This window comes from Rhipicephalus microplus, chromosome X (assembly GCF_043290135.1).
Source record: "Rhipicephalus microplus isolate Deutch F79 chromosome X, USDA_Rmic, whole genome shotgun sequence".
Taxonomy (NCBI): domain Eukaryota; kingdom Metazoa; phylum Arthropoda; class Arachnida; order Ixodida; family Ixodidae; genus Rhipicephalus; species Rhipicephalus microplus.
This window is the reverse complement of record NC_134710.1, coordinates 358,706,191-358,718,596: the sequence shown is the minus strand read 5'-3', so window position 1 is coordinate 358,718,596 and position 12,406 is coordinate 358,706,191. Positions and strand designations below refer to the sequence as shown.

General features: G+C 42.0%; 1 protein-coding gene across 2 annotated transcripts in view; it reads right to left on the bottom strand.

The window, feature by feature from the left end:
• bchs (WD repeat and FYVE domain containing 3 bchs) overlaps positions 1–12,406 on the bottom strand; it is a 227,185-nt gene that overhangs the window by 99,898 nt on the left and 114,881 nt on the right. For both annotated transcript variants that reach the window (XM_037413472.2, XM_037413474.2), the window contains exons 38-41: positions 6,984–7,055; positions 5,812–5,898; positions 5,583–5,721; positions 5,223–5,391 (exon numbers count right to left, since the gene is read on the bottom strand). In XM_037413472.2, coding sequence (XP_037269369.2) covers positions 5,223–5,391; positions 5,583–5,721; positions 5,812–5,898; positions 6,984–7,055 — 467 coding nt within the window. The remainder of the gene's footprint in view (positions 1–5,222; positions 5,392–5,582; positions 5,722–5,811; positions 5,899–6,983; positions 7,056–12,406) is intronic.

The window sequence follows — 12,406 nt, the reverse complement described above, 5'->3', positions numbered from 1 at the left end:
ATGGAGTAGGCTTAGCATATTTCAGTTTCACAGAGGTACCACTGACATATTTAAAACAAACAGCTCTTACGGCTCTATTGGTGGCTGAATAACACACAGTTGTACATGGATTGCAATTTCCCCTGTTTACTATAAATGCCTTTTCGTTAGGCTTGTGCGAATATGCTTCGAATATTCGAATGAATAGTTGACTATTCAAATTCACTTCGATTCGAATTGAAATTATCAAATATTTTCGAAGTATTCACAGTGAACAAATAGGTGTATAATAACCCGCATGTCATTGCCTATAAAGGTGGTTTCGCTGCAATGTAGGGGTGCTAAGCAGTGAAAACACTTACTAAAAAAAAAAAATTCGCTTTGTCGTGAAGTCCCCACTTCAAATTTAAAGGGGCCCTGCAACACTTGCTGAACATGGTCAGAAAACGCTGCCGATCAGTAGTCGAGGCTACCGAGAACACGCGAGACAAATATTGTAGCACAGCACATAGTCTGTAATTCACAATAAATGTTTAAAGATAAAAACTGCTTTATTTCCTTCGCAAATGACACTACAAGCTCAGAAATCATTTGTCACAGCCAAGATGGAATATACGGCTCTGGTCACAGGCATTGGCTGATTTGAGCATGGCACACTCGCAGTTACTGGGGCCGCCGCTAGTCCACGAGTACGTGCACGATTGCACTGAAAAGCCGCGTATTCGAAGAAAAAAAAAGAGGTGGTCACGAGGTGCGTGAGAAATATTTTCTTTCGCCGTGCCATTCCTCCCTGCTTCGCTTCAAGCTATTTCGTTGGGACAAGCAGAGAGAATGCAATTGCAGCATGAGACAAATTTTTGGAGCTCCGCTTGTACTGGACTGATTCTAGAAACTTTGTAGCTGTAAATTTGTGAGACAACAAAGATGCTTACTGGCTCCATGGCGATTTGAAAAAAGTGTTGCAGGGCCCCTTTAAAGGAGCATGTTACCCTCAAATCAATTCTTCATTTTATTAGGCTTGTTATGATGGCTTTTATGCTTTAAGTATAATAAATTTTAAAACTTTAAGTATCTTACAGGTTATCACTCGCATTCTACCAAAACTACTAAAGGTTGTTTTGACTTCCTTTGAACGAAAATAAAATGACATTTGCGTAGAGCCCCTATTTCAATTCAAAAGAAATATTGTGCATGTTAGTTGGTTCATGATAAATATTCCCTTTTTTTATGTCATACATACCATTATAATTTGATTCGAAGTTATTCTACCAAAATCACTATTCGCTTCGAACCAAAAATTCACTATTCACACAAGCCTACTTTTCTATATGACAGACTTCACAAGAATGTATCTGCCTGTGCTTCTTCTGGTAAAAATAGTGTGAAACTTGGTCTTGTGCGGTTCCGTTTACAGATGGTTACAAAAGTTTTGCTTTCGATAAATAAAAAATCTTTTTTTCCTATCCAAATACAACACAAACCAACCATAATACTTTTGCTCCACTCGAGCAGAAATTACACTCTAAGCAAATACCACTGTCTGAAATCTGCTGTACATTGGTATTTGCATTTTATTTTCTATGAGTAGAATGTAAAAAAAAAATATAAACTGACAAGTGTGCATTTATGGCAATGAGTGGTAGGCAGACCCTTCATCCTTGTGGAAAAAAACCATTCTGACAGATATGTTCTATGACGTCCACATACTGACTCGAGACTATACAGATAGCAAAGTACAAAGTAGTAGTTGTGCTGTATCACGGCACACATCACCCCACAATGAGATATGCATGGCACTCCTGCGATAGCTTCAATAGCACTGCATTAACTGTCTGGACTCGTTGAACATTCAATTGGTGTGTCTGACATTTAGGTGTCCCCAAGGGTGAATTTGATTCACTGCAGCTAAATATGGCTCTCTCCCTTGAGAATAATCTACAATGACCATGAAGTCCCAAAACACAACCAAAGCTCAAGGCATGCTGAAATAATGATGCCTCTCTGAAGCTTTTCACAAAATTTAAAATGTCTTCTTTTTCTCTCTCGATTCCCTGGCAGACAAAGATGTTTCCACGAGAGGAAGGCTGCGTTGGGGCTCTCCATTAAGAGTTCAACCGTTTTTGTGCTGTAAAAACATTTGGTATGGTGCTGTCGCGATTGATGTGCCATCTATGCACTAGGCTTACCTGCTTGCAATTTTTGAACCTGGTGAGCTATTTTTGATGAACCAAGCCGATGTTATGTTCCCACAGTGGTTAAAGGGGCCCTGCAACACTTTTTGAGCAAGAGCAGACGAGCTGCCAATTGGTAGTAGAGGCTCCCGACAACACGCGAGAGTTTTAAGATTGTTGCAGCTGTGACATGTAACCGCTCCATTCTTGTGCTCAATAAACGCACCCTTTCGGTTACTGCTTGCATGCGTGCGTCATCTTTACATGTATATATTCAACTATAATGCTTTCTGTATATTATATTGCATTTGTATCTTTTCTTAGGTATTTTTGCCAACTCCATATGTATATGTACATGTATCTTGTGTATCACCCCCCCCCCCCCCCCCTTACTCAATGCCCCCACCATTGGGCTTGTAAGGTACCTTGAAATAAAAAAATAAATAAAAAATATTATAGCATAGCACGCGGCCTGTAATTCACAATAAATTATCAAAATCACCTAAAAATTGCTTTCTATTTTCTCCACAAATCACGGAAAATGCTCAAAAATAAATTGTAGAAAGCCCATCTACCAGCCGTTGGCTGATTTGAACATGGCGCGCTCGATTGTTACAGAGATACCCACGGGAGGTCGCGGCTTGTCCAAGCATGCCCACGCGATCACACTGAGGAAAAGCGCATTCGAAAAAAAGAAAAAAGAGAGCTTAGGGTCAAGTGGCGCGGGTGATGTATTTTTTTGCCCTGCCATCTCTCCCTGCTTAGCTTCCAGCGCTTCGTCAGGACGAGACAAGAATATGCAATTGCAGCATGCGACAAATCTTTGTAACTCCACTCGCACTGGACAAATTCTTAAATTTTTTGCGGCGTTGAATTCGTGAGGCAATAAGCTCTTCCAGTGAATTCATTCCATGGTTACTTGAAAAAGTGTTTCAGGGCCCCTTTAAATTCGAGAAGGTGAAATGAATCAAAGAAGACGAATTCCATTCATCCAAACCATTTTGTATAGCTTTTTGTCAATCACAACAAACCACATCTGTCAGTTCCATTTTTATGTTCAGGAGCTCCTTAATATAGGCCAATCTACCTTTGAGAAATATGAAAAATAAAGATGTCCCCAAAGACCAATAAAGGAAGCAGCCAGAAGCACGACAAGCACAGAAGTATAGTAACATGCAAAACACTTTTGCTGCGATATCAACCCGTTACAGTAGAGGGTATGCGATGGAAAGTATTACAAAAACTAAGGCAGCCAGAAAAGCACAGCTGCCAATAGCAGGGTATAATGCGCAAGGTATCAATTCCATAATGACCACTATAGGTAGCTGCCTGCCATAAAAAACAAAACAAAAAACAAGCCAGCAAACAAACCTTTTGGACATCAATAAACAAAGAAATCATATTTCACTCCCTTTATGTTATATGGGTACCTTCAACCGAAAAATGACTAAGGCTGAGAATAGGCACACTACAACTGGATAGAGCCAACATAGACATATACCTTACAATTTACACAGAATATACATGGTGCCAAACACACTCAAACATTGTTATAACGAAGCTGAAGGGAAGCCACAATTATTTTGTTATATCCATTATTTCACTATATAGGTTATAATAGCTGGTGGCAATGTATGCTCAGATGGGCGCACACTTATAAGAATGCAAAGAAGGAAACCGCCTCACGGCCCAATAAACCGCTACACGACCACGCATGCGACGAAAAATAAACACAGTCGAATCTCATTAATTCCAACTCACCCTGTGGTCCCGTCAAAGCTATGTGTATTCCAATAGGCGAAAATGCCCTGTAATTCGTACGCGCAAGCACTTGCGATGGTTAATTCAAACATACCGCACTCCGAAAATGCTCTCAACACCATGCCCAATCCTGCGGCGGCATCTCTCAACGCTGCGCGCAAAGAAGGAAAAGAAGGAAAGGAAAGAAAAGACTGTGACGGATTGTTTGCTCTCTCTTAAATGCCGATCTGCGTCGTGCCTGTGCCACGCTTCTTCCTTTTCCGTCTCTGCACGTAGAGACCCTTCTCCTTTCAAGGCCGCGCGTGGAGAGAGTGGGAAAAAAAAAAGAAGAAAGCTGCCAGTCTTGTGAGAAGGAAATCACTTTGCACCGCAGCGCCGCTTCTCAGTCATGTGACCCACTGAGCGCTTACTCAATCCTCTCCGCTGGCTGTGTGAGGAGGATGGCTCTCTCGGCCGCGCGTGGCGTGGCTGTAAGGTACGGCGTGGGAGTTTTGAAAGAGCCGTGCCGAACAAGCGTAAAACTCCGCAGAAAACAATATACTTAACACAAAATGGTCGGTTTTATTTTTTTTATCAACTATTCGATAGACTAATTTAGTTGGTTATATCTATTTACCAGTCAATTTTACTTCGTTACAACAAGGTTTAAAATGCATGGTTCTCAATGGAGCTTTCAAGGGGAATTTTATTTACTTCGTTACATCCATTATTTTGTTATATACCGTTATGTTATAACGAGGTTTGAGTATATTATCGGACACAGAAACTCACATTTTACACATCATTTAACATAAGCATGAGAAATTTGGCTCCAATTATTAGTAATATTAGTTATGTGCAATTTGCAAAGCCATTTGGAAATTTTCTCGTAAATGACAATTAAGAATAAAAGTGTGCTCTTCGGACAAAAAAAATTTAAATAAAATGAATTTTTCAACCTCCTTACAATCTGTTCTCCATGTGGAATAATGTAGGCTATGTTAAAGCGATACCTTAGCCAGGCTAGAATGCTCACATTGGGGACCATACTTTTTCTACTTTCAAGGAATGAAATAATATAAGTTAAGATTTTTATAAAGTTGAAAAGATATTCAAAAACTGGAGGTTCAACTAAACAGTATTATAAACATTGTTCAGTTAGCTTAGTGATCAAGGAAAACAGATTTTTGAGGTGAATCTTCCCAATATCAGCAGAAAATTGTCAAGAGCTCAATGCTCTCATAGAATTACTTCACCTCTCGTGCTCCCCCTCAAAAAAAAAAAAATAATAGAAGGCTATAGAAAAAACTTCTAAATTAGTACGCCGCTCACCTGTCTCTTAGAGAGGTAGACTATTTCCCACACTTTGCAGGCTGCTGATGCGACCAACAGGTGTCCTTCTTCAGATGAGCTCAAATTTTTGTTATCAGCAGCATTTCTTGAGCGGTCCGAGAAAGATGCAGGATTGATGTGCCAGGTGGTCCGACGCACCGTCTCCATACTAAAAAAGGAAAAGAGAAGCCATTTTTATTGATAAGGCCAAAACAAAGCTTTCATTCCCAACATGTAAAAAAATGACAAGCACATTTGCAGGTAGGTCTTGTTGAAGTGTGGCTAAATTTAACAGGAGAGTTATTGGATGTTATACTTCTAAAATTATTTTCCCTCAAGTGTTCATTTTTGTGCACTTACCTGATTTGAGCATCAGCAGTAAGCTGTAGAAGACAATAGCACAGGCAGGGAATAAATTCAGCCTCAGAGTTTGCTGCGACCAGCATGAGCGTCCTGTGTATAATCATCTTCTGGAGGCACTCAAGCTTTGTCATTTGATCTGAACAAGGAGAGAGCAGAAGCAGCTCGACTGATACATCGACGGACAGTAAATGTGAAACCAGGAAAACACACTGGTACCCAGACTAACCTGCAACACATTCTGTAGGCCTTGAAAGAATGAACAATAGGGTTCTGTTGAGACTTCTATAAACATTCTCAGTTTGCACATGCATGCCTATAAGAAAAAAGAATCTTGAGTTATATCCCAAACAGATGACACATAAAATATGAATCAGCAGTGGGGGGAGAATGAGCAGATGTGAAAACTTGCATAAAGAGCTGGAATTTTTTTAGTGCAAAAAATTTTTATTAATACATCAAGCAATAATGTGTGAAAAATATCTGTCCGAAAAGTGAAGTTTACCAAGTAGCTTTACACTGGACTGAAAGGTGTGCTTCACTGGACATCACAATTGTCTGACAAAATCACTGGTATTGGAAGAGGGTATGTTGTCACAATCACAACATTTTCTTAAATTTTCAACAGTAAAAAGTTTGTCAGGAAGGTTGACGTTTACTATTAAAATGACATTTCCCGAAAACTAACAACAGTGGGCTTCACCACGTATAAATAAGCTCACCACTGTCGCTCAAGGCCAACTAAAAATAATTCGTAGTTAAAAAAGCTGAACCCTTAGACTACTGAAACTTGTTGTTAGGCCAGTTGGTAACTCATCATAATGTAATTAATTCAGTGTAACTTAGGAATTCCTAGAAACGCTGACTCATTCCCACTACTTTCCATTCAAGGACCACACACGCACAATGCGCTTATGCGGTGTGTGTTTTTTGAGTGGAAGTGAGTGTGAAAAAGTGAGCCTTTCTAGGAATTCCTAAGTTTTGCTGAATTACTTACAACAATATAGCCCTTAGACTCCCGACGTTTTTCTTACTTTTTCAGTACTACACACAGAGCACACTCTTACTAGAAGGGATGCCATTTCCAAGTACAGTTCATACCCGACCAGCAGCAAAAGAAAATGTCCGTGTTCTCAAGTTTACTCTCTAGCAGCTCTTTGCAATATCTGATGCTATGTACAAACAAGCCCACAATAGATGCACACAATCTGAAGGTCAAAGGAGCTCAAATAGTCTCCTTGCGTGAAAAACTAATGAGTGCTGGACAAGCGCAAGTTCTTGATGAAATGAAGGCCTCCAAATAATTACGCAGCGGTCTGTTTTTTTTAATGTAAATTCAAATATCAGAAGAATAACTGTTCTTGAAAGCAGCAAACAAAAAGGAAAGAAAGAATGACATACCTTTTCGTTTGACCTGGCCAAGAAGTTTAATAATAAAATCCAAAATTTCATGGGGATCCCTGGTATAAACCCCTGAAATGCAGCCAAATGAAAGTACAACATGTGAAGTCTAATAAAATACAGACTAAGTTCAATGAGATATGGATATAAAGCAAGGGCATGGCCAGAACTTTTGGGGGGGAAGGGGGCAGAAAGGTTATGGCTACAAGTCTAGCTATCTGAATTTACAACGAGGAGATAAACATTATATATTTACTCCTACTATACAGATGTACATCATGTCTGGTTAACATCCATTGTAGCTTCAGTTCCAGCTCCGGTTTTATAACAGTCTTATAAACGTTTTATAAGCATTCATGTAAATCAGCAAGCAACAATCAAGCATTGCTTGACAATGGAGGCATGCACTAATTAATAATATTGACATCATCACAACTTAGCAACCACCTCGTTTCTATAGTGTTTACGTCTGTGCCCTAATGTGAGTGCTCAGGTTAAGGTAGGTCACATTGCATGCTTGTTACATGACTTGACATATCTGTGAAATGGCATGGGGCTTACCTAATACAGTCCATGCAGATTAAACAACACATTCACGTGCTGAACAATACCTAAAACTTCTTGGAATAGCTAGAGAGCATCTCCTTTTAAAGTAGGTTAGCCGCCGATCACATAAGCCGTGGCTACTTACAGCAGCTGGTGAGATGAAGTGATGTGAGTATAATAGAATATTTTCACTTGCAGCATAACGCGTTTGGCAGTTTGTGCACGTGTGCGCATGATTGTGAGCTTATCCTTGATGAGAGAGCGTGAGGAAGAGAAATAAACAGCGCTGCAATTGTGTGCTTCTTTGTTGTCAGATTTGTATTTTGAGCCTAAAAGATAAATCAAGTTGAAAACTAACTAGCCTGACTCTTAAGCTATCTCTCTGGGCCGGTCGGTCAAGTTGCGGGGCAAGCTGAAAGCTGAGTTTCCCACTGTGTTCGAGTCCACTGCTTTATTTGTTGCCACCTTGCAAGCTGCTGCCATTGCTCCAAATTACCATACGCAAGGCGGATCAGGTTGATCGGAGACTGCGGCAAAACTAAAACATTTAAAAATATTCATCACAATCATCGTCTCACCGAATCTGCGACAGAGCAGCCGTGATGCCACTTCTTTTCAATGAAAGAGAACTATTTTCTTGAAGCAGCAAACGTTTGACCTGTTCATAAAAAGTTTGTTCGTTCCCACCCACAACTGCATCAACCAGTCACAGCAGAATGAAAGCATGGACAGGTTATCTAATGTCAGAAGGCCCCTGATAAGTTCTGATTGATATGTGGGATATAACGTCCCAAAACCACTATATGATTATGAGAGACGCCGTAGTGAAGGGCTCCGGAAATTTCGACCACCTGGGGTTCTTTAAAACGTGCACCCAAATCTGAGCACACGGGCCTACAACATTTCCACCTCCATCAGAAATGCAGCCGCCGCAGCCGGGATTCGATCTCGCGACCTGCAGGTCAGCAGCCGAGTACCTTAGCCACTAGACCACCGCGGCGGGGCCCCTGTTCAGCTCTAGCCTGCTCCTTAATGCCAGAGCACAAGGTGCGAAAGCGATACGTAGGTAGACCAAACCGCAAAGGGCCTTTAAAAACAATCATCACACCAAAAATGTTGGAAAAATTTCACTATATTGTAACATTCCCTCCCAATATTTTCAATTACTCGTAACATTATAATTGAACGATTACTAGGATGAACGAAAACTTCGTCTTAGTTGTTCCGTTTCCTCAGCGTGCAGCCAACAGTAAGCACTGTCGAACTTTTCTGAGGGCATACCTGCCACGTTCAAGGATTCTGAATCTGGGAGATTTCTGCAACGAAGGCAGGGGGGGGGGGGTTAAAAAACTAAGCACGAACAAACAAAAAACATTGTGAAAAACAAAAGTGGGTGGGAGGGGAGGGGTCTCAATGGCAAGCGTCAACATCAACGTTGCTGTTTTATAGTGGCTAGGAATGGCCGAACACACGAGGGTAGAGTTTTTCACTAAGGTGAGAGTCTCAAAAAATCAACGCAACTGACAGAATCTATTTCAGTCAAAACAACTCGCGTGTGTCTTCCTGGGACACACGTGAGCAGACAGGACAGCGCAGCTGGCTGCTGCAAAAGCACGGGTCAAAGCTTTGCTCACTGCTAGATTCTTTTCACAGGAATGCCAAAATGCAACTGGCCCCTTTTTATTGCGATAGCAATTATATGGACAGTCCAGGCTGTTTTCTTGCCGTCGCCACCACCGCCGTCGTTCACCGTATATGTATACGTATCAATATATATGAACACTCAAAGAAAAAAAGCCGCTCACGCTTGGCGCCGAGCTCGTCGCAATGCGCCGACGCGTACTTATCTCTCACGTGTACTTTGCCCCATGGATGGATGCTTGTCCGCGCGAGCTTATCTTTTGGTGGGGGAATTGTGTGCCTTTGGCTTTCACTGAAACGAAAGCGTTAGTTGCCAGGCCCACAAAGGTCACTTCGGTCTTTGCACAGGCCCCTTTTGCGAAAACAGTGCGCTTTTCATACACAGCGAGGTAGTATAACAACTGGGACACTTGTTAGCTTGTACTCATCTGTACCTGTGATTACATATCGTGCATCGTTTTTGTTTAAACAGCATGTTACGTGCCGAGCGGTAAACGCTGTTAGTTCGCTCTCGTCCTGCGAGTATCGTTTTTGTGCGCCATTTGCGTGTGAGCAGGGCGCTGCACGTTTCGATCTGCTTGCCGTTTTCAGCGTTACATTCCAAGTTGTTGCTGTTGCATTTATTGCTTCGCCCTTGCAGCAAAACTAACTTTTTTCTATTTCTTACATATTTACTGCCTTTGACCTACAGCTGGGTGGCTTCGGAGCTCGTAAATCACTATCGCGTCGCCGCGACTGCGGTTTTGTGAGCAGCGATTGCGGCAAACGGTAGTTCGCGCATGTGCCTTCAAAACTAAGTCGTTTTATGCCATCTACGATAGCATCTGCTGCAGGTTTGTCTGCAGAGTTTGCAGAAAGCAGCACTGCTTTGACTGGTCGAGCGCACACTTTCGGGGTTCTCTCAGTTGCGTCGTCGCCATACATGATCGTGTAAAGAGCGACCGCGGTTTCGTCCTCAGCGGTTGTGGCAACGACAATCACACGCACTGTAGTGTGCCGGTCGCAAGCGTACTTCCGAAGCTTCGAGTACACTGCTCTCGGCCTTCATTCGACGGTTTCCGTACTAAGGTTCGTATCACCCACCGCGATTAGGAAATGTGTCCGAAACATTCGAATTGAGGCTCAATGAATATAGTAAAGTTTGGCTGTGGAATTTAAGAATTTGTATCTGCCGCGGTTTCGCATCACTGAGATTATACTGTACATTTACATGAACGCTTTTTAAACTCATTTATGATAAAATGGGGTAGGTTCGAAAAGCCTGGAGCAGATTTAGCTGCTTTTTTGTCAATGCGGCCAAATCAGACACAGAAATTTCAATTTCTGGGAGATTTTCATGACAACCGTACAACCGGAAAAAAAAATGCCGCCATATCCACGAAGCGAATGATGATGAGTGGGCGAAGCTCCGGAGGTAAACCTGGTAAACCATGAATCCTCTGTACATTTTGCCCACTCGATTTTATTGCAACGCTCCCCCTAACGTACGTCGCCGCACTATATCGAACGATGACACGCGCCATATGTGGCATCATTCCTATTTTATAACACCTCGCATCTTTCATAATCAACTACACGTACCGCCGTCTAGTTTATAACATCTTGCATCTTTTGGACGGACGGACGGACGGATGGACGGACGGATGGATGGACGGATGGATGGACGAACGGACGGATGGACGGATGGATGGACGGACGGACGGACGGACGGATGGATGGACGGATGGATATGGCTGTACCCTTTAGATCGGGCGGTGGCTAGCGTAATACTTAGAACTGAACGAGAGGTGGCTACATACAGGGGACGCACAGCCCACGCCTTAAGGAGCTTCGCTCCTAAAAACAATCAGAATCCAGGAGTCTCCAGGCCAATTTGGGAGACTTAGCAGGTATGTGAGTTGGGGGCTAGCGCCCCGCTTTCCCCCCGGCTGATATGCCTATGAGTCAGGGCCGGGCAGGCAGATGTGGTTGAGTGTGCCTTTGTGCTCTCTATGCCAGGGGGAAAAAAAAGAGTTTGGGGAGAGGGAGGCACAGGCTCGGTGTGCCACCCGTTGGCTACCCCACTGATGTAAAAGTTTTAATCTAGTGAAATTTGCACTCATTTTATAAAGTTAATATTGAACATTCTACTTTAATATGAAAAAAATCTCATAAGCAGGAATTCAACTAGACAAAAGTGTAAGCTTTGAAACAGAAACTTGCATGTCATGCACTTGCAATGGCAGCAACCAGGCGTTGAAACATGCTTCCATGTTCAAATGCCAGTCGCAGACACTATGGGTACCCCATGCTGAAGTTCATTAAAATGGCTGGGGAGGTCAAGCCTACTGTGTAAAGGTTCACTGAATTATGAATGTGAATTATGAATACATGCACACGTTGCTCGCACACACAAAAGAGTACCCATTAGTACTATGTATAAACAAGCAACATATGCACTGGGTAAGTGAGTCAATGGGATTCAGTAGCTCAAAGAAAGATGTGGCCTGTGGACTTTAAAATGGAAAGGTTTACTCCAGTTAAACACAGGTGGCATTGAGCAGACACACAAATAAATACTTAGGTAAATAACATATCTCTACATGTCAAAATAAAGGGATGCACAAGACGTTTTCATAGAATAATATTACACTAAACTTCTTATAAGTATTAGTGGTTACCTTTAGCCTTTCAGAAATGCATTTGGAAAATATCGAAGTACCCTCTCAGAGCCATGACACACCATTGCACAAATTCGCATTGGCAGCATGTTTAGTGACATGAAGCTATCCTTGCCAGCTGCTAGGCATAACTGCAATGAGAGGCTCAAATTCATAGCCTTGGGTGGCCAGCTCAGGAGCATAAGAGCATTTGAATGAGGACACTGCTTGCTGTCTTTACCTTATATGCAGTGCAGAATTGACTGGCACACTACATATCCAACAGCTAGCTATAACTGCCAATAATGTTGAAAATCAAGCAAATGCACAATGATTCAAATTGAAATTATTTGCATTGCCCGATGACCATGTGCTCAATGCTGTTCACAAATAAAGCAGTAAATGACCTGGAGACACACTTCTACGCAGCTGGAATAGTATATGCATCTCAGCAATTGTCTCCAAAGCATGTAGTAGGTGAATCACAATTGGAGTGCGTTACTGTTGGGTGCTAAGTTTTTCATTAATCTTTGTGATGGGTTGGTTTTTTTATTGCACTTTAATACATATAATTCGAGGATACGTCAAGGCCTCCAT